At 42.8% G+C, this 25,800-nt stretch overlaps 1 protein-coding gene across 1 annotated transcript in view; it reads left to right on the forward strand.

The window, feature by feature from the left end:
- Positions 1-25,800, forward strand: part of LOC306767843 (serine/threonine-protein kinase D3-like) — a gene marked incomplete at its 3' end in the record, with an annotated part of 422,350 nt that overhangs the window by 134,659 nt on the left and 261,891 nt on the right. Inside the window, exons 2-3 of the mRNA XM_079255977.1 lie at positions 16,336-16,474; positions 25,281-25,412. Of these exons, the coding sequence (XP_079112103.1) occupies positions 16,360-16,474; positions 25,281-25,412 (247 nt within the window). The 5' untranslated portion in view covers positions 16,336-16,359. The remainder of the gene's footprint in view (positions 1-16,335; positions 16,475-25,280; positions 25,413-25,800) is intronic.

Below are 25,800 nucleotides of genomic sequence, written 5' to 3' on the forward strand. Positions count from 1 at the left end.
TGTCATCTGCTACATACTACACTCTACATGCTGACTGTTACCTGCTACATACTACACGCTACATACTAACTGTTACCTGCTACATACTACACTCTTCATGCTAACTGTTACCTGCTACATACTGCACGCTACATACTAACTGTTACCTGCTACATACTACTATCTTCATGCTAACTGTTACCTGCTACATACTGCACGCTACATACTAACTGTTACCTGCTACATACTGCACGCTACATACTAACTGTTACCTGCTACATACTACACTCTACATGCTAACTGTTACCTGCTACATACTGCACGCTAAATGCCAACTGTTACCTGCTACATACTACACTCTTCATGCTAACTGTTACCTGCTACATACTGCACGCTACATACTAACTGTTACCTGCTACATACTACACTCTACATGCTAACTGTTACCTGCTACATACTGCACTCTACATGCTAATTGTTACCTGCTACATACTACATTCTTCATGCTAACTGTTATCTGCTACATACTGCACGCTACATACTAACTGTTACCTGCTACATACTACACGCTACATACTAACTGCTACCTGCTACATACTACACTCTACATGCTAACTGTTACCTGCTACATACTGCACGCTACATACTAACTGTTACCTGCTACATACTACATTTTTCATGCTAACTGTTACCTGCTACATACTACATTTTTCATGCTAACTGTTACCTGCTACATACTACATTCTTCATGCTGTTACCTGCTACATACTGCACGCTACATACTAACTGTTACCTGCTACATACTACACTCTACATGCTAAATGTTACCTGCTACATACTGCACGCTACATACTAACTGTTACCTGCTACATACTACACTCTACATGCTAACTGTTACCTGCTACATACTGCACGCTACATACTAACTGTTACCTGCTACATACTACATTTTTCATGCTAACATTTACCTGCTACATACTACACTCTACATGCTAATTGTTACCTGCTACATACTACACTCTACATGCTAACTGTTACCTGCTACATACTGCACGCTAAATGCCAACTGTTACCTGCTACATACTACACTCTACATGCTAACTGTTACCTGCTACATACTGCACGCTACATACTAACTGTTACCTGCTACATACTACACTCTTCATGCTAACTGTTACCTGCTACATACTGCACGCTACATACTAACTGTTACCTGCTACATACTACATTTTTCATGCTAACTGTTACCTGCTACATACTACATTTTTCATGCTAACTGTTACCTGCTACATACTACATTCTTCATGCTAACTGTTACCTGCTACATACTACATTCTTCATGCTAACTGTTACCTGCTACATACTACATTCTTCATGCTAACTGTTACCTGCTACATACTACACGCTACATACTAACTGTTACATGCTACATACTGCACGCTACATACTAACTGTTACCTGCTACATACTACACTCTACATGCTAACTGTTACCTGCTACATACTGCACGCTAAATGCCAACTGTTACCTGCTACATACTACACTCTTCATGCTAACTGTTACCTGCTACATACTGCACGCTACATACTAACTGTTACCTGCTACATACTACACTCTACATGCTAACTGTTACCTGCTACATACTACACTCTACATGCTAATTGTTACCTGCTACATACTACATTCTTCATGCTAACTGTTTCCTGCTACATACTGCACGCTACATACTAACTGTTACCTGCTACATACTACATTTTTCATGCTAACTGTTACTTGCTACATACTACACTCTACATGCTAACTGTTACCTGCTACATACTACACTTTTCATGCTAACTGTTACCTGCTACATACTGCACGCTACATACTAACTGTTACATGCTACATACTACACTCTACATGCTAACTGTTACCTGCTACATACTACATTCTTCATGCTAACTGTTACCTGCTACATACTACACTTTACATGCTGACTGTTACCTGCTACATACTACACGCTACATACTAACTGTTACCTGCTACATACTACACTCTACATGCTGACTGTTGCCTGCTACATACTACACGCTACATACTAACTGTTACTTGCTACATACTACACTCTACATGCTGACTGTTACCTGCTACATACTACACTTTACATGCTGATTGTTACCTGCTACATACTACACTCTACATGCTAACTGTTACCTGCTACATACTACACTCTACATGCTAACTGTTACCTGCTACATAGTGCACGCTACATACTAACTGTTACCTGCTACATACTACACGCTACATACTAACTGTTAACTGCTACATACTACACGCTATATACTAACTGTTACCTGCTACATACTACACTCTTCATGCTAACATTTACCTGCTACATACTGCACGCTACATACTAACTGTTACCTGCTACATACTGCACGCTACATACTAACTGTTACCTGCTACATACTACACTCTTCATGCTAACTGTTACCTGCTACATACTTTACGCTACATACTAACTGTTACCTGCTACATACTACACTCTACATGCTAACTGTTACCTGCTACATACTGCACGCTACATACTAACTGTTACCTGCTACATACTACACTCTACATACTAACTGTTACCTGCTACATACTGCACGCTACATACTAACTGTTACCTGCTAAATACTACACTCTACATGCTAACTGTTACCTGCTACATACTGCACGCTACATATTAACTGTTACCTGCTACATACTACACTCTACATACTAACTGTTACCTGCTACATACTGCACGCTACATACTAACTGTTACCTGCTACATACTACACTCTACATGCTAACTGTTACCTGCTACATACTACATTCTTCATGCTAACTGTTACCTGCTACATACTACACTCTACATACTAACGGTTACCTGCTACATCTTACACTCTACATGCTAATTGTTACCTGCTACATACTACATTCTTCATGCTGTTACCTGCTACATACTGCACGCTACATACTAACTGTTACCTGCTACATACTACACTCTACATACTAACTGTTACCTGCTACATACTACACTCTACATGCTAACTGTTACCTGCTACATACTACACTCTACATGCTAACTGTTACCTGCTACATACTACACTCTACATGCTAACTGTTACCTGCTACATACTACACTTTTCATGCTAACTGTTACCTGCTACATACTGCACGCTACATACTAACTGTTACATGCTACATACTACACTCTACATGCTAAATGTTACCTGCTACATACTACATTCTTCATGCTAACTGTTACCTGCTACATACTACATTCTTCATGCTAACTGTTACCTGCTACATACTACACGCTACATACTAACTGTTACATGCTACATACTACACTCTACATGCTAACTGTTACCTGCTACATACTACACTCTACATGCTAACTGTTACCTGCTACATACTACACTCTACATGCTAACTGTTACCTGCTACATACTGCACGCTACATACTAACTGTTACCTGCTACATACTACATTCTTCATGCTAACTGTTACCTGCTACATACTACATTCTTCATGCTAACTGTTACCTGCTACATACTACACTTTACATGCTGACTGTTACCTGCTACATACTACACGCTACATACTAACTGTTACCTGCTACATACTTCACTCTACATACTAACTGTTACCTGCTACATACTGCACGCTACATACTAACTGTCATCTGCTACATACTACACTCTACATGCTGACTGTTACCTGCTACATACTACACGCTACATACTAACTGTTACCTGCTACATACTACACTCTTCATGCTAACTGTTACCTGCTACATACTGCACGCTACATACTAACTGTTACCTGCTACATACTACTATCTTCATGCTAACTGTTACCTGCTACATACTGCACGCTACATACTAACTGTTACCTGCTACATACTGCACGCTACATACTAACTGTTACCTGCTACATACTACACTCTACATGCTAACTGTTACCTGCTACATACTGCACGCTAAATGCCAACTGTTACCTGCTACATACTACACTCTTCATGCTAACTGTTACCTGCTACATACTGCACGCTACATACTAACTGTTACCTGCTACATACTACACTCTACATGCTAACTGTTACCTGCTACATACTGCACTCTACATGCTAATTGTTACCTGCTACATACTACATTCTTCATGCTAACTGTTATCTGCTACATACTGCACGCTACATACTAACTGTTACCTGCTACATACTACACGCTACATACTAACTGCTACCTGCTACATACTACACTCTACATGCTAACTGTTACCTGCTACATACTGCACGCTACATACTAACTGTTACCTGCTACATACTACATTTTTCATGCTAACTGTTACCTGCTACATACTACATTTTTCATGCTAACTGTTACCTGCTACATACTACATTCTTCATGCTGTTACCTGCTACATACTGCACGCTACATACTAACTGTTACCTGCTACATACTACACTCTACATGCTAAATGTTACCTGCTACATACTGCACGCTACATACTAACTGTTACCTGCTACATACTGCACGCTACATACTAACTGTTACCTGCTACATACTACATTTTTCATGCTAACATTTACCTGCTACATACTACACTCTACATGCTAATTGTTACCTGCTACATACTACACTCTACATGCTAACTGTTACCTGCTACATACTGCACGCTAAATGCCAACTGTTACCTGCTACATACTACACTCTACATGCTAACTGTTACCTGCTACATACTGCACGCTACATACTAACTGTTACCTGCTACATACTACACTCTTCATGCTAACTGTTACCTGCTACATACTGCACGCTACATACTAACTGTTACCTGCTACATACTGCACGCTACATACTAACTGTTACCTGCTACATACTACACTCTACATGCTAACTGTTACCTGCTACATACTGCACGCTAAATGCCAACTGTTACCTGCTACATACTACACTCTTCATGCTAACTGTTACCTGCTACATACTGCACGCTACATACTAACTGTTACCTGCTACATACTACACTCTACATGCTAACTGTTACCTGCTACATACTGCACTCTACATGCTAATTGTTACCTGCTACATACTACATTCTTCATGCTAACTGTTATCTGCTACATACTGCACGCTACATACTAACTGTTACCTGCTACATACTACACGCTACATACTAACTGCTACCTGCTACATACTACACTCTACATGCTAACTGTTACCTGCTACATACTGCACGCTACATACTAACTGTTACCTGCTACATACTACATTTTTCATGCTAACTGTTACCTGCTACATACTACATTTTTCATGCTAACTGTTACCTGCTACATACTACATTCTTCATGCTAACTGTTACCTGCTACATACTACATTCTTCATGCTAACTGTTACCTGCTACATACTACATTCTTCATGCTAACTGTTACCTGCTACATACTACACGCTACATACTAACTGTTACATGCTACATACTGCACGCTACATACTAACTGTTACCTGCTACATACTACACTCTACATGCTAACTGTTACCTGCTACATACTGCACGCTAAATGCCAACTGTTACCTGCTACATACTACACTCTTCATGCTAACTGTTACCTGCTACATACTGCACGCTACATACTAACTGTTACCTGCTACATACTACACTCTACATGCTAACTGTTACCTGCTACATACTACACTCTACATGCTAATTGTTACCTGCTACATACTACATTCTTCATGCTAACTGTTTCCTGCTACATACTGCACGCTACATACTAACTGTTACCTGCTACATACTACACTCTACATGCTAAATGTTACCTGCTACATACTGCACGCTACATACTAACTGTTACCTGCTACATACTACGCTCTACATGCTAACTGTTACCTGCTACATACTGCACGCTACATACTAACTGTTACCTGCTACATACTACATTTTTCATGCTAACATTTACCTGCTACATACTACACTCTACATGCTAATTGTTACCTGCTACATACTACACTCTACATGCTAACTGTTACCTGCTACATACTGCACGCTAAATGCCAACTGTTACCTGCTACATACTACACTCTACATGCTAACTGTTACCTGCTACATACTGCACGCTACATACTAACTGTTACCTGCTACATACTACACTCTTCATGCTAACTGTTACCTGCTACATACTGCACGCTACATACTAACTGTTACCTGCTACATACTACACTCTACATGCTAACTGTTACCTGCTACATACTGCACGCTAAATGCCAACTGTTACCTGCTACATACTACACTCTTCATGCTAACTGTTACCTGCTACATACTGCACGCTACATACTAACTGTTACCTGCTACATACTGCACGCTACATACTAACTGTTACCTGCTACATACTACACTCTACATGCTAACTGTTACCTGCTACATACTGCACGCTAAATGCCAACTGTTACCTGCTACATACTACACTCTTCATGCTAACTGTTACCTGCTACATACTGCACGCTACATACTAACTGTTACCTGCTACATACTACACTCTACATGCTAACTGTTACCTGCTACATACTACACTCTACATGCTAATTGTTACCTGCTACATACTACACTCTACATGCTAACTGTTACCTGCTACATACTGCACGCTAAATGCCAACTGTTACCTGCTACATACTACACTCTACATGCTAACTGTTACCTGCTACATACTACATTCTTCATGCTAACTGTTACCTGCTACATACTACACTCTACATACTAACGGTTACCTGCTACATCTTACACTCTACATGCTAATTGTTACCTGCTACATACTACATTCTTCATGCTGTTACCTGCTACATACTGCACGCTACATACTAACTGTTACCTGCTACATACTACACTCTACATACTAACTGTTACCTGCTACATACTACACTCTACATGCTAACTGTTACCTGCTACATACTACACTCTACATGCTAACATTTACCTGCTACATACTACACTTTTCATGCTAACTGTTACCTGCTACATACTGCACGCTACATACTAACTGTTACATGCTACATACTACACTCTACATGCTAAATGTTACCTGCTACATACTACATTCTTCATGCTAACTGTTACCTGCTACATACTACATTCTTCATGCTAACTGTTACCTGCTACATACTACACGCTACATACTAACTGTTACATGCTACATACTACACTCTACATGCTAACTGTTACCTGCTACATACTACACTCTACATGCTAACTGTTACCTGCTACATACTACACTCTACATGCTAACTGTTACCTGCTACATACTGCACGCTACATACTAACTGTTACCTGCTACATACTACATTCTTCATGCTAACTGTTACCTGCTACATACTACATTCTTCATGCTAACTGTTACCTGCTACATACTACACTTTACATGCTGACTGTTACCTGCTACATACTACACGCTACATACTAACTGTTACCTGCTACATACTTCACTCTACATACTAACTGTTACCTGCTACATACTGCACGCTACATACTAACTGTCATCTGCTACATACTACACTCTACATGCTGACTGTTACCTGCTACATACTACACGCTACATACTAACTGTTACCTGCTACATACTACACTCTTCATGCTAACTGTTACCTGCTACATACTGCACGCTACATACTAACTGTTACCTGCTACATACTACTATCTTCATGCTAACTGTTACCTGCTACATACTGCACGCTACATACTAACTGTTACCTGCTACATACTGCACGCTACATACTAACTGTTACCTGCTACATACTACACTCTACATGCTAACTGTTACCTGCTACATACTGCACGCTAAATGCCAACTGTTACCTGCTACATACTACACTCTTCATGCTAACTGTTACCTGCTACATACTGCACGCTACATACTAACTGTTACCTGCTACATACTACACTCTACATGCTAACTGTTACCTGCTACATACTGCACTGTACATGCTAATTGTTACCTGCTACATACTACATTCTTCATGCTAACTGTTATCTGCTACATACTGCACGCTACATACTAACTGTTACCTGCTACATACTACACGCTACATACTAACTGCTACCTGCTACATACTACACTCTACATGCTAACTGTTACCTGCTACATACTGCACGCTACATACTAACTGTTACCTGCTACATACTACATTTTTCATGCTAACTGTTACCTGCTACATACTACATTTTTCATGCTAACTGTTACCTGCTACATACTACATTCTTCATGCTGTTACCTGCTACATACTGCACGCTACATACTAACTGTTACCTGCTACATACTACACTCTACATGCTAACTGTTACCTGCTACATACTGCACGCTACATACTAACTGTTACCTGCTACATACTACACTCTACATGCTAACTGTTACCTGCTACATACTGCACGCTACATACTAACTGTTACCTGCTACATACTACATTTTTCATGCTAACATTTACCTGCTACATACTACACTCTACATGCTAATTGTTACCTGCTACATACTACACTCTACATGCTAACTGTTACCTGCTACATACTGCACGCTAAATGCCAACTGTTACCTGCTACATACTACACTCTACATGCTAACTGTTACCTGCTACATACTGCACGCTACATACTAACTGTTACCTGCTACATACTACACTCTTCATGCTAACTGTTACCTGCTACATACTGCACGCTACATACTAACTGTTACCTGCTACATACTGCACGCTACATACTAACTGTTACCTGCTACATACTACACTCTACATGCTAACTGTTACCTGCTACATACTGCACGCTAAATGCCAACTGTTACCTGCTACATACTACACTCTTCATGCTAACTGTTACCTGCTACATACTGCACGCTACATACTAACTGTTACCTGCTACATACTACACTCTACATGCTAACTGTTACCTGCTACATACTGCACGCTAAATGCCAACTGTTACCTGCTACATACTACACTCTTCATGCTAACTGTTACCTGCTACATACTGCACGCTACATACTAACTGTTACCTGCCACATACTACACTCTACATGCTAACTGTTACCTGCTACATACTACACTCTACATGCTAATTGTTACCTGCTACATACTACACTCTACATGCTAACTGTTACCTGCTACATACTGCACGCTAAATGCCAACTGTTACCTGCTACATACTACACTCTACATGCTAACTGTTACCTGCTACATACTGCACGCTACATACTATCTGTTACCTGCTACATACTACACTCTACATGCTAACTGTTATCTGCTACATACTACACTCTACATGCTGACTGTTACCTGCTACATACTACACGCTACATACTAACTGTTACCTGCTACATACTACACTCTTCATGCTAACTGTTACCTGCTACATACTGCACGCTACATACTAACTGTTACCTGCTACATACTACACTCTACATACTAACTGTTACCTGCTACATACTGCACGCTACATACTAACTGTTACCTGCTACATACTACACTCTACATACTAATTGTTACCTGCTACATACTACATTCTTCATGCTAACTGTTACCTGCTACATATTGCACGCTACATACAAACTGTTACCTGCTACATACTACACTCTACATACTAACTGTTACCTGCTACATACTACACTCTACATGCTAATTGTTACCTGCTACATACTACGTTCTTCATGCTGACTGTTACCTGCTACATACTGCACGCTACATACTAACTGTTACCTGCTACATACTACACGCTACATACTAACTGTTACCTGCTACATACTACACTCTACATGCTAACGGTTACCTGCTACATACTACACTCTACATGCTAACTGTTACCTGCTACATACTACACTCTAAATGCCAACTGTTACCTGCTACATACTACACTCTACATGCTGACTGTTGCCTGCTACATACTACACTCTACATACTAACTGTTACCTGCTACATACTACACTCTACATGCTGACTGTTACCTGCTACATACTGCTCGCTACATACTAACTGTTACCTGCTACATACTACACTTTACATGCTGACTGTTACCTGCTACATACTACACTGTACATGCTAACTATTACCTGCTACATACTACACTCTACATGCTAACTGTTACATGCTACATACTACACTCTACATGCTAACTGTTACCTGCTACATAGTGCACGCTACATACTAACTGTTACCTGCTACATACTACACTCTACATGCTAACTGTTACCTGCTACATACTACACGCTACATACTAACTGTTACCTGCTACATACTACACTCTACATGCCAACTGTTACCTGCTACATACTGCACGCTAAATGCCAACTGTTGCCTGCTACATACTACACGCTACATACTAACTGTTACCTGCTACATACTACACTCTACATGCTGACTGTTACCTGCTACATACTACACTTTACATGCTGACTGTTACCTGCTACATACTACACTCTACATGCTAACTGTTACCTGCTACATACTACACTCTACATGCTAACTGTTACCTGCTACATAGTGCACGCTACATACTAACTGTTACCTGCTACATACTACACTTTACATGCTAACTGTTACCTGCTACATGCTACATTCTTCATGCTAACTGTTACCTGCTACATACTACACTCTACATGCTAACTGTTACCTGCTACATACTGCACGCTACATACTAACTGTTACCTGCTACATACTGCACGCTACATACTAACTGTTACCTGCTACATACTACACTCTACATACTAATTGTTACCTGCTACATACTACATTCTTCATGCTAACTGTTACCTGCTACATATTGCACGCTACATACAAACTGTTACCTGCTACATACTACACTCTACATACTAACTGTTACCTGCTACATACTACACTCTACATGCTAATTGTTACCTGCTACATACTACGTTCTTCATGCTGACTGTTACCTGCTACATACTGCACGCTACATACTAACTGTTACCTGCTACATACTACACTCTACATGCTAAATGTTACCTGCTACATACTGCACGCTACATACTAACTGTTACCTGCTACATACTACGCTCTACATGCTAACTGTTACCTGCTACATACTGCACGCTACATACTAACTGTTACCTGCTACATACTACATTTTTCATGCTAACATTTACCTGCTACATACTACACTCTACATGCTAATTGTTACCTGCTACATACTACACTCTACATGCTAACTGTTACCTGCTACATACTGCACGCTAAATGCCAACTGTTACCTGCTACATACTACACTCTACATGCTAACTGTTACCTGCTACATACTGCACGCTACATACTAACTGTTACCTGCTACATACTACACTCTTCATGCTAACTGTTACCTGCTACATACTGCACGCTACATACTAACTGTTACCTGCTACATACTACACTCTACATGCTAACTGTTACCTGCTACATACTGCACGCTAAATGCCAACTGTTACCTGCTACATACTACACTCTTCATGCTAACTGTTACCTGCTACATACTGCACGCTACATACTAACTGTTACCTGCTACATACTGCACGCTACATACTAACTGTTACCTGCTACATACTACACTCTACATGCTAACTGTTACCTGCTACATACTGCACGCTAAATGCCAACTGTTACCTGCTACATACTACACTCTTCATGCTAACTGTTACCTGCTACATACTGCACGCTACATACTAACTGTTACCTGCTACATACTACACTCTACATGCTAACTGTTACCTGCTACATACTACACTCTACATGCTAATTGTTACCTGCTACATACTACACTCTACATGCTAACTGTTACCTGCTACATACTGCACGCTAAATGCCAACTGTTACCTGCTACATACTACACTCTACATGCTAACTGTTACCTGCTACATACTACATTCTTCATGCTAACTGTTACCTGCTACATACTACACTCTACATACTAACGGTTACCTGCTACATCTTACACTCTACATGCTAATTGTTACCTGCTACATACTACATTCTTCATGCTGTTACCTGCTACATACTGCACGCTACATACTAACTGTTACCTGCTACATACTACACTCTACATACTAACTGTTACCTGCTACATACTACACTCTACATGCTAACTGTTACCTGCTACATACTACACTCTACATGCTAACATTTACCTGCTACATACTACACTTTTCATGCTAACTGTTACCTGCTACATACTGCACGCTACATACTAACTGTTACATGCTACATACTACACTCTACATGCTAAATGTTACCTGCTACATACTACATTCTTCATGCTAACTGTTACCTGCTACATACTACATTCTTCATGCTAACTGTTACCTGCTACATACTACACGCTACATACTAACTGTTACATGCTACATACTACACTCTACATGCTAACTGTTACCTGCTACATACTACACTCTACATGCTAACTGTTACCTGCTACATACTACACTCTACATGCTAACTGTTACCTGCTACATACTGCACGCTACATACTAACTGTTACCTGCTACATACTACATTCTTCATGCTAACTGTTACCTGCTACATACTACATTCTTCATGCTAACTGTTACCTGCTACATACTACACTTTACATGCTGACTGTTACCTGCTACATACTACACGCTACATACTAACTGTTACCTGCTACATACTTCACTCTACATACTAACTGTTACCTGCTACATACTGCACGCTACATACTAACTGTCATCTGCTACATACTACACTCTACATGCTGACTGTTACCTGCTACATACTACACGCTACATACTAACTGTTACCTGCTACATACTACACTCTTCATGCTAACTGTTACCTGCTACATACTGCACGCTACATACTAACTGTTACCTGCTACATACTACTATCTTCATGCTAACTGTTACCTGCTACATACTGCACGCTACATACTAACTGTTACCTGCTACATACTGCACGCTACATACTAACTGTTACCTGCTACATACTACACTCTACATGCTAACTGTTACCTGCTACATACTGCACGCTAAATGCCAACTGTTACCTGCTACATACTACACTCTTCATGCTAACTGTTACCTGCTACATACTGCACGCTACATACTAACTGTTACCTGCTACATACTACACTCTACATGCTAACTGTTACCTGCTACATACTGCACTGTACATGCTAATTGTTACCTGCTACATACTACATTCTTCATGCTAACTGTTATCTGCTACATACTGCACGCTACATACTAACTGTTACCTGCTACATACTACACGCTACATACTAACTGCTACCTGCTACATACTACACTCTACATGCTAACTGTTACCTGCTACATACTGCACGCTACATACTAACTGTTACCTGCTACATACTACATTTTTCATGCTAACTGTTACCTGCTACATACTACATTTTTCATGCTAACTGTTACCTGCTACATACTACATTCTTCATGCTGTTACCTGCTACATACTGCACGCTACATACTAACTGTTACCTGCTACATACTACACTCTACATGCTAACTGTTACCTGCTACATACTGCACGCTACATACTAACTGTTACCTGCTACATACTACACTCTACATGCTAACTGTTACCTGCTACATACTGCACGCTACATACTAACTGTTACCTGCTACATACTACATTTTTCATGCTAACATTTACCTGCTACATACTACACTCTACATGCTAATTGTTACCTGCTACATACTACACTCTACATGCTAACTGTTACCTGCTACATACTGCACGCTAAATGCCAACTGTTACCTGCTACATACTACACTCTACATGCTAACTGTTACCTGCTACATACTGCACGCTACATACTAACTGTTACCTGCTACATACTACACTCTTCATGCTAACTGTTACCTGCTACATACTGCACGCTACATACTAACTGTTACCTGCTACATACTGCACGCTACATACTAACTGTTACCTGCTACATACTACACTCTACATGCTAACTGTTACCTGCTACATACTGCACGCTAAATGCCAACTGTTACCTGCTACATACTACACTCTTCATGCTAACTGTTACCTGCTACATACTGCACGCTACATACTAACTGTTACCTGCTACATACTACACTCTACATGCTAACTGTTACCTGCTACATACTGCACGCTAAATGCCAACTGTTACCTGCTACATACTACACTCTTCATGCTAACTGTTACCTGCTACATACTGCACGCTACATACTAACTGTTACCTGCCACATACTACACTCTACATGCTAACTGTTACCTGCTACATACTACACTCTACATGCTAATTGTTACCTGCTACATACTACACTCTACATGCTAACTGTTACCTGCTACATACTGCACGCTAAATGCCAACTGTTACCTGCTACATACTACACTCTACATGCTAACTGTTACCTGCTACATACTGCACGCTACATACTATCTGTTACCTGCTACATACTACACTCTACATGCTAACTGTTATCTGCTACATACTACACTCTACATGCTGACTGTTACCTGCTACATACTACACGCTACATACTAACTGTTACCTGCTACATACTACACTCTTCATGCTAACTGTTACCTGCTACATACTGCACGCTACATACTAACTGTTACCTGCTACATACTACACTCTACATACTAACTGTTACCTGCTACATACTGCACGCTACATACTAACTGTTACCTGCTACATACTACACTCTACATACTAATTGTTACCTGCTACATACTACATTCTTCATGCTAACTGTTACCTGCTACATATTGCACGCTACATACAAACTGTTACCTGCTACATACTACACTCTACATACTAACTGTTACCTGCTACATACTACACTCTACATGCTAATTGTTACCTGCTACATACTACGTTCTTCATGCTGACTGTTACCTGCTACATACTGCACGCTACATACTAACTGTTACCTGCTACATACTACACGCTACATACTAACTGTTACCTGCTACATACTACACTCTACATGCTAACGGTTACCTGCTACATACTACACTCTACATGCTAACTGTTACCTGCTACATACTACACTCTAAATGCCAACTGTTACCTGCTACATACTACACTCTACATGCTGACTGTTGCCTGCTACATACTACACTCTACATACTAACTGTTACCTGCTACATACTACACTCTACATGCTGACTGTTACCTGCTACATACTGCTCGCTACATACTAACTGTTACCTGCTACATACTACACTTTACATGCTGACTGTTACCTGCTACATACTACACTGTACATGCTAACTATTACCTGCTACATACTACACTCTACATGCTAACTGTTACATGCTACATACTACACTCTACATGCTAACTGTTACCTGCTACATAGTGCACGCTACATACTAACTGTTACCTGCTACATACTACACTCTACATGCTAACTGTTACCTGCTACATACTACACGCTACATACTAACTGTTACCTGCTACATACTACACTCTACATGCCAACTGTTACCTGCTACATACTGCACGCTAAATGCCAACTGTTGCCTGCTACATACTACACGCTACATACTAACTGTTACCTGCTACATACTACACTCTACATGCTGACTGTTACCTGCTACATACTACACTTTACATGCTGACTGTTACCTGCTACATACTACACTCTACATGCTAACTGTTACCTGCTACATACTACACTCTACATGCTAACTGTTACCTGCTACATAGTGCACGCTACATACTAACTGTTACCTGCTACATACTACACTTTACATGCTGACTGTTACCTGCTACATACTACACTCTACATGCTAACTGTTACCTGCTACATACTACACTCTACATGCTAACTGTTACCTGCTACATACTACACGCTACATACTAACTGTTACCTGCTACATACTACACTCTACATGCTAACTGTTACCTGCTACATACTACACTCTACATGCCAACTGTTCCCTGCTACATACTGCACGCTAAATGCCAACTGTTACCTGCTACATACTGCACGCTACATACTAACTGTTACCTGCTACATACTACACGCTACATGCTACCTACACACTGCTAATTTCCTGAAAACACGGAATTGTCAGTGGCTTCAGTCACGTCTACAGGGTGCAGAAATTTGACAGTCATATTATCCGTCTCAGCTTAGTCGATGTTCTTCTTCATATCCAAAGATGAAAACATTACACTTGAGCTTGACGTAAAGTGTAAAGCAGAAAGAGGAATTTTTAGTCAGGTCATTTTTTCCTCAACATATGGAAACTACAGAGTAAACATATGAAACCCACCCAGAGGTGGACCAACATTCTAGGACTAGATTTCCTTTGTCTTCTGAGCCATTTCTTGTTTATTAGCATTAAGATCATCGCTTTCCCTCCTCAGTTCCCTGAATGTGGATTTTTTGGGATGTTCGATAAGATCCTGCTCTTCCGTCACAACCTGAACTCTGACAACATCCTGCAGCGTCTGACATCGGCAGAGGAAATCCGCGAGGGCGACCTGGTGGAGGTGGTGCTTTCAGGTAAGATGCTCATCCACGTCTTCCAGATGTTTTGCTTTCTATCAAACTGTATTCACTGCAGAAACTTTTATTTTATTAAGGACAGATTTCTAATATATGATCTAAGACAGTTTCTGCTGTTTCTGTCTGTTCCAACGCAGATATATCATTTTTATTTTTGACAAGCCATCAGTCCCATTTCTGCACAGTCAGTCCGTAGTGGACCAGTCTAAGTCCCCCAGAGGCCTGTTCTAATGAAAATGAACACATGATTGAAAAGTGTCAAACTGTATGTTCTAAGTGTCAGCATGGACAGATAGAGCTGACTTGGTGTAACACCATGCACAGATAGAAAAAACTTCTCCGACCGTTAACCAAGGAGGTCATGTCCTCCATCGTGGCTCCATCCATAGGTGGTCCCAGGTGGCCCCAGGTGGCCCCAGGTAGTCCCAGGTGGCCCCAGGTGGCCCCAGGTAGTCCCAGGTAGTCCCAGGTGGTCCCAGGTGGTCCCAGGTGGCCCCAGGTGGCCCCAGGTAGTCCCAGGTGGCCCCAGGTGGCCCCAGGTGGTCCCAGGTGGTCCCAGGTGGTCCCAGGTAGTCCCAGGTAGTCCCAGGTGGTCCCAGGTGGTCCCAGGTGATCCAAGGTGACCCCAGGTGAATAATGTGAATAATGTTCAGATGAATCTGTTGGTGATCAGGGTTCTTGGATGAGTGTAATACAGAGTCCCATACTGCTTCCCAGTCAAAATCTTGTGGAATATTAGGGACATCCGTTTGCCAACAGGAATCCAAGTGTAAAGGAACATAAACCATTTCTAGAGTATAAACATACAACTTAGAAATAACACCTTTTAGTCCACTGGTGCAATTAAAAAACCTAAGGAGAGGATGTTTTTTCAGTGGAACCTGCCAAGGTACCCCATAGGCTTTCATGGCTGATCTTAACTGCAGAAAGAAAAAGAAAGTGGAGCACTGTAAGTTAAACTTAACGCACAGATCCTCAAATGAGAGCAGGCCATTTTCACCGAATATATCGCCAAGGGAACGTACACCTTTATCGAACCAATGTCTACACTCAGCTTGTTTAATACAGCATTTATCAATGAGAATACCTTCATTATTAAAGATGGGGGAATAAGGATTCCAATTAGACGTAATACCACATGCTTTCTCTACAGAGCGCCATACTGTGATGGTATGAGATAGAATGGGACCATACAGTGTCCGGCATTTCTTCAGAGGAGTGTTTGCAAATAATAATTCTTGTAACTTTAATGGGTAATGCCAAAGGTTCTTCCAAGCACCGCCAAGCCACATCCACCGAACTGTTAAACCAGGTGACCAATGGCCGTAGTGTAAAAGCCCAGTGATACAGCCTGAAGTTGGGTAGTGACAAGCCTCCTGCGGACCTACGACGTTGTATTGTGGACAATTTCAAATGGGAACGTTTTCCATTCCATATAAATTTAGTGATGACTCTTTGCAATCTATCCCAGTAGCGAGACAATGGTGGAAGTGGGAGCATAGAGCTCAGAAAATTAATACGGGGCAGAACATTCATTTTAATGATTGAGACACGTGATCTTAGGGAATTTGGCAAAGACGACCACCTCTCTAAATCAGCTGTAATCTTGGACAAAACACCCTCATAATTAGTTTTGACAATAGAGTGCAAAGAGGCAGAAATCTCAATACCTAGATATTTAAATGTTTTAACTACAGGGATGTCCGCGGGTATTGTACTATTTCTCATTGAGTCATTCAGGGGCAAAAAGGCTGACTTATCCCAGTTGATTTTGTAGCCAGATATATCACTAAAACTGCTAAAGATGGAGAGTAAGTTTGAGATTGAATGAATGCTCCCCACATATAACAGGACATCGTCCGCGTATAAAGAAATATGATGTTCTGTGTCATTGAGTGAAATGGGGGTAATACTATCAGACCTGCGTATTGTATGAGCCAGAGGCTCCAGAGACAGTGCAAACAACAAAGGACTTAAAGGACAACCTTGTCTGGAGCCTCTGGCCACTTTAAAGGGCGAGGAACAAACTTGGCTGTTGGATTACTATATAGCACTTTGACCATGTTTATGAAATGGGACCCCAGACCGAATGACTCTAACAGAGACCACATGTACTGCCATTCTAAGCGGTCAAACGCCTTAATGGCATCCAGAGAAAAAACTGCAGCAGGTAGTTGTAGTGTTTGGGCACCATGTATGATATGAAGTAGTCTTCTCATATTGTCAGAAGAAGACCTTGATTTAATAAAGCCCGTTTGATCACAATTGATTAATTTAGTCAATAAAGGACTAAGTCTACGCGCAAGTAATTTGGCAAATATTTTTAAATCAGCATTCAGAAGGGAGAGGGGCCTATAACTAGAGCATTCATGTGGGTCCTTATCTTTTTTAAGCAGGAGTGATATAATCGCTGAATTTACATCTCTAGCAAAAGAACCACTGCACCATGTCAAACATTAAGGGCCCCAAATGATCCCAAAAAGTTATTTGGGATCATTTGGGAATTCAGGAGGAATTCCGTCCAGGCCAGGGGACTTACCTCTGCACATATCTAGGACGGCCTCTTTAAGCTCATGTAATGTGACAGGGCAGTTTAATTTAGGCAAGTCCTCCTCAGGCAACTTGGGCAAATGAGCACCTCTAAGGAAATCATGGCAGGTCTTTTCATCATATATAAGTTCAAAGCTGTACAGATTAACATAAAAAGAACGAAAAACAGAATTAACATCATTAGGCTCTACCAAAATTTGCCCATCAACAGCTTTAACAGATGTAATATCTGAAAAGTGTTCATCAGCTCTTAATCTAGGTGCGAGTAAATGGCTAGGTCTGGCCGCATTAAAATAGTAAAACTGTCGGGTTTTATGTATTAAAAATTCAGCACGGTGTTTGAGGATATTGTTAATTTCTTTTTTAATTAGGTCGTACTCTAAAGCTATTTCTTCATCATAGGATTGCTGCAACAGATTATCAAAAACGGCAAGTTTACTCTGCAGAATATGCAATCTGGCCATTCTGGATTTTTTAATGTGAGAAGCATAGCTCGTAGCATTATTGCGAATAAAACCCTTAATAGCATTCCACAGAATCCTAGGATCACTAACTGAACCCTTATTAATATCGATACAGATCTTCAGCTCAGAAATAAACTGTGTCTTAAAATCATCCCTTTGTAGGAAGGTAGTTTTGAAACGCCACCGAGGGGCATGGGCTGGGTTAGAAAGTAAAGAAGCACGGACGATTACAGCTTTATGATCGGAAAGAGAAAAGGGCACTTGGGTAATACTGGAAACATTTTGAAAGCAGCTTCTGGAAACAAAAAAATAATCAATACGTGAAAAAGATTTATGTCTGGCAGACCGATGTGTAAAATCTTTGGTACTAGGGTTCAATATACGCCAGAGATCAACAACTCCAGTTTCATTAGCCCATTTGCAAAGTGCTTCTGTGGCATGTTTTTGATCTACGTTTTGGGAAAGGCTAGATCTGTCAAGGGAAGGGTCCGTCACAGCGTTAAAATCAGCGCCTACAATAAACTTAAACCTTTGATAGTTCAAGCATTATTTTTGTAATCTGATCATAGAACCTTTTGTCAAAAACATTAGGGGCATATAAAGATAACAGAGCTAAGTCTGACTGTTCTATGTGAATTTTTGCCATTGCTATTATTATCGGACCAGCAATCCAGACACTTGAATTGTAAATTGCATCGGCAGATAATTGCCACCCCTTTCGATTTATTTGAAGCAGAGGAATGTACAACAACTTTATAAAATTTATTAGCTAAACGGTTTATATCACCTCTCAACAAGTGGGTCTCTTGTAGCATGGCAATTTGGACCCCCTGACAACGCAGGTAGTTCAGTATAGCAACACGTTTCACTGGATTATTGAGACCCCCGACATTCAGACTAAGAAATTTTAAATGGGTGGTATTTGGCATTTAAGTAAAAACAAAACAAAACCACATGTACAGATGATGTAAGACACAACTATAAAGTCCTGGACCTGAGAAAAACCAACACAACAAAAAACACAAAACATGAACAATACAATAATACAAAAGAAAGTAAGGAGGAGATAAGGAACAGCCATATCTAAAACTCCTATAGAGAAAAAAAAAGCCTTCACTACTTATCCTGCCACAATCAGGATATGCTAAAAAATAAAAACAACAAACTGAGGTTCCTCGAATCTCCACTCATCCCTCCCTGTCCACCAAGCAATATATTGCACATTAAGGTAAGATGCTTAAGAAAAAATATAAGAGCCAGAAACAGCTTTAACGTATGATACCAGCGTGTTAAAAGAATAATAACTACAGGGCAATATAAAAACAGTGCAGCATTACCATAACACAGGTGATAATCACTGAATGTCTGCAGAGCTCAAAGGCAGCCCTGCCAAACATCGAGGACGACAGAAAACCGCAGAGCAAACACACCCACCAATCAGTCTTCAAACCAGCGTCCAAATCAGCCACGAGAAGCGATCTCATTATTCACTGAGATGCCAAGAAAGCCCTGGCATCCTTGGGATCTTTGAATGTTTTTTTTACCCCACTTATCTCGAAAGACAGCACAGCCGGGAATGCCATCCAAAAGCGAATATTCTTCTCGATGAGATCCGTTCAGATGTCGTTGAACGCCCTCCTGGCGACCCGAACCGAGGGTGGAATATCAGGCACGATGCGAAGAGGACGGCCCTCATGTTGGAGGTTATCCATGCGTCTGGCAGCGGACAAGATGGAGGAGACATCTTTGGAGCGGTGAATCTTGATAACGATGGGGCGATGGCGGCCATCCGAGGGAACGCCAAAGCCACGGTGCGCACGGTCGATTTGGATATCAGCGACGGGCAATTGCAGGAGTTTAGGGAGAAACTTTGAAAAATAGGCGACTGGGTCACTGCCTTCTGTAGACTCCCCCAGATTTAGCATGCGAATGTTATCCCGCCTTGTCCGGCTCTCGATGTCCGTGATCTTTGCCATCAGCTCTGTATTAGCTTTAGCCAATTCGGCTACCTTCCTTTTCAGCGGTATGACCTCATCCTCGAGCACCGAGATGCGCGTCTCTGCCTCGGTCAAGCGGGAGGCATGCAAATCAGAGGCTGCAGCAACATCATCAATGCGTTTGATAATGTTATCGATCTTAGTGTCCAAGGAAGACTCAAACTTAGCAAATGCTTCCCTCATGATAGTCTGAGTATGCCTGGCCTCCCCTGCAACTGTCTCTGAAATGTGCTTTAGTAGTGCTTCTGAAGAAAGTTCAGCTGCAGCAATGGCGGCGCCAGTGCAGTCGGAGCTAGCCTCTTCACGGTTAGCACAATCCTTCGAGAGCTCGCGAGGTTATTTAGTCCGACCTTGTTTAGGAGGTTTAGACATTCTTGAGAGAGATCAGCTGCTTAAAATCCGAAAAAAAAAAAAAAAAAAGACTATCGGTGGTGTAACAGGTAAATTATCAGGCGGTGGACAAACACGACTGCTCACACTGACGCCATCTTGGAATCCTCCCCAATCTCCCTTCTTAAAAAGGGGGACCACCACCCCAGTCTGCCAATCTAGCGGTACTGTCCCCGATGTCCACGCGATGCTGCAGAGGCGTGTCAGCCAGGACAGCCCCACAGCATCCAGAGCCTTAAGGAACTCCGGGCGGATCTCATCCACCCCCGGGGCCTTGCCGCCAAGGAGCTTTTTGACCACCTCAGCGACTTCAGCCCCAGAGATAGGAGAGTCCACTCCTGAGTCCCCCAGCTCTGCTTCCTCATCGGAAGACGTGTTGGTAGGATTGAGGAGGTCTTCGAAGTATTCCCTCCACCGACCCACAACGTCCCGAGTTGAGGTCAGCAGCTCCCCACCTCCACTGTACACAGTGTTGATGGAGCACTGCTTCCCCCTCCTGAGCTGCCGGATGGTGGACCAGAATCTCCTCGAAGCCGTCCGGAAGTCTTTCTTCATGGCCTCGCCGAACTCCTCCCATGCCGAGCTTTTGCCTCGGCAACAGCTGAAGCCGCATGCTGCTTAGCCTGCCGGTACCCATCAGCTGCCTCCAGAGTCCCACAGGCCAAGAAGGCCCGATAGGACTCCTTCTTCAGCTTGACGGCATCCCTCACTGTTGGTGTCCACCAACGAGTCCTGGGATTACCGCCACGACAGGCACCAACGACCTTACAGCCACAGCTCCGGCTGGCCGCCTCAACAATAGAGGCACGGAACACAGCCCATTCGGACTCAATGTCCCCCGCCTCACTCGGGACATGGTTGAAGCTCTGCTGAAGGTGGGAGTTGAAGCTCGCTCTGACGGGGGACTCAGCCAGACGTTCCCAGCAGACCCTCACAACACGTTTGGGCCTGCCAGATCTGACCGGCTTCCTCCCCCACCATCTGAGCCAGCTCACCACCAGGTGGTGATCAGTTGAAGCTCCGCCCCCCTCTTCACCCGAGTGTCCAAGGCATGTGGCCGCAGGTCCGATGATACGACTACAAAATCCATCATCGAACTGCGGCCCAGGGAATCCTGATGCCAGGTGTACATATGGACACTCTTATGTTGGAACATGGTGTTCGTTATGGACAATCCATGACGAGCACAGAAGTCCAATAACAAAACATCATTTGGGTTCAGAGGGGGGGGACCATGCCTCCCAATCACTCCCCTCCAGGTCTCACTGTCATTGCCCACGTGAGCATTGAAGTCCCCCAGCAGAACAATGGAGTCCCCAGAAGGAGCACCCTCCAGCACTCCCTCCAAGGACCCCAGAAAGGGTGGGTACTCTGAACTGCTGTTCGGTGCATAAGCACAGACAACAGTCAGGACCCGTCCCCCCACCCGGAGGCGGAGGGAAACTACCCTTTCATCCACCGGGGTAAACCCCAACGTGCAGGCACCAAGCTGGGGGCTGATGAGAATGCCCACACCTGCTCGGCGCCTCCCACCATGAGCAACTCCAGAGTGGAAGAAAGTCCAGCCCCTCTCGAGGGTACTGGTTCCAGAGCCCAAGCCATGCGTCGAGGTGAGTCCAACTATATCTAGCCGGAACCGCTCAACCTCGCGCACAAGCTCAGGCTCCTTCCCCACCAGAGAGGTGACGTTCCACGTCCCTAGAGCCAGCTTCTGCAGCCGGGGATCGGACCGCCAGGGTCCCCGCCTCTTGCTGCCGCCCAGCTCACACTGCACCCGACCCCTACGGCTCCTCCCGCAGATGGTGAGCCCACGGGAGGTGGGGCCCATGTAACCCTTTCGGGCTGAGCCCGACCGGGCCCCATGGGCGAAGGCCCGGCCACCAGACACTCGCGCTCGTACCCCACCTCCAGGCCTGGCTCCAGAGGGGGGTCCCGGTAACCCAAGGGAACATTTATGCCCAGGTTTGTCGTCATCATAGAGGTTGATGAGCCGTGCTTGGTCTGGTCCCTCTCCTAGACACCTGTTTGCCATGGTGACCCTACCAGGGGCATAAAGCCCCCGACAACATAGCTGCTAGGATCTTCAGGACACACAAACCCCTCCACCACCATAAGGTTACGGCTCAGGGGGGAGGGTTAGGGGTGGATAAGAAAAAGTTAAGACAGTGTAAAAAAATTAGCCGAATTAAGCTAAAATAAGCTGACATCACATAAGCTATAATAAGTTTAGTGAAGACAAAACAAAGCTAAGTAAATATAAACAAGTTAAATCTCCAGTAAGTCGTCTGAGAGACATGTTACTCTGGGTGAAGTGGTTCCTCGTCCTGATAGTAGTCTATACATTCTGTAATCATGAACAATAAGAAATATAGTTAGACGCCTCAGTTTACTGTAAATCTGTAAAAACTCTGACCAATCCAAACATTCCGACCCAAATGGAGTTGTTCATTTCTTATATTTCATAGCTTCTTCTCCCGGCTCCCCTCCTCCCCCTCCAGCAGCGCATACCTGATAGCCACACCCTGCATATAAACAGCGTGTTAGGATGAAAATACAAAGTAGTGAAGAAGAAACTCGGAAGGCAAACATGGCTGAGAAAATGCAGGAAGGATTTCCCGAACCGGCTCGGTTTATTTGTCTCCTCCTGCTAAACAGCCGAGAAAGAGAAAATCATTGGCTGAAAAAGCTGCGAATGAAAAAACCTCGGATCACGCAAGGAGCAGAACCAGAGGGGGAGGAGCCAATGCAGGGGGAGGACCCAATATAGGGGAGGGGCCAAGATAGGGCGCCACTTTCACATCTTGCCAGCTCCTCATCATTACCTACCCCAGCTTTAAGCTCAGACTAGCTAACATAAAATAAGATCAGCAAAGATGCTAGGATAAAATAAGCTAACATTAACAGAACGGCTGTGAAACAGAGAAAGTGGAGGAGGAGCAAGGAGAGAAGAAGTCAGTGTTCAGCAGTTTCTCCAGCTTCCTCCCCGGCAGACAGCAGCATGAACACCACCAGGAGCGTCAGGTGGCACACAGACCTCCTGAAGGAAAACCAGCTGTCCTCTCTGGTTCTGTTGTCCCCTAGTGCTTTAGGAACCTGAACATAGACCAGAACTAAAGACTGAACAATCAGATCCAGAGGTTCCGGTTTTGTTTTCTTCTGTTTTCCAGCCTGTTGCAACTTTTTACAGATGTGTTGCTGCTTCAGTTTCATCATCTGACATGTTTTTATCTTCTCCTGGGAAGAAAAGCTGAAAAAGAGGTTCGGCTTCATCTACATTTCTACCCAGCTGTTCGGGAGCTGAGCCTGTAAAACTGATCTTAAATCTGTTCAAAACTTCCAGTTGGATCACTGTCAGTTCCCACATCTGTGTCTGGTTTCTGACAGCTTGCTTCTGTATTTCAGCTCTAGCCACTCAGGAGGACTTCCAGATCCGGCCTCATGCACTCTACGTGCACTCCTACAAAGCTCCGGCCTTCTGCGATGACTGTGGGGAGATGCTGTGGGGTCTGGTCCGACAGGGTCTGAAATGTGAAGGTGAGGCTTCCAGCTCAGCTCGGACTGCTGATTAGATCGCACAGGAAGTGTCATGTCGCAGAAAAAAGCGCTTCATATACATAAAATCAGCCACATCTGTTGCTGTTTGTCTTCTTCGCTGAGTTTTATGGCTTTGTTTTTCTCTGAGTAGACTTCCTGCATCACACACCTGAAAGACGGGCCAATCAGGATGTCTAATGACGCAGTCAGGACCAGACAATCGGATGTTTGGGAATTAAGAGAAACTTTCAGTTAATGAAACTTTATGGCAGGAAGTGATGTAACTCTCGGCATTCTGCTTTGATGTCAGCATCTGATGATGTCAGTGTGTCATGATGTCGGCGTGTCATGACGTAGGCGTGTGATGACGTCGGCGTGTCATGACGTC

This window comes from Telmatherina bonti (genome assembly GCF_933228915.1).
Source record: "Telmatherina bonti genome assembly, chromosome: 16".
Classification (NCBI taxonomy): Eukaryota; Metazoa; Chordata; class Actinopteri; order Atheriniformes; family Telmatherinidae; genus Telmatherina; species Telmatherina bonti.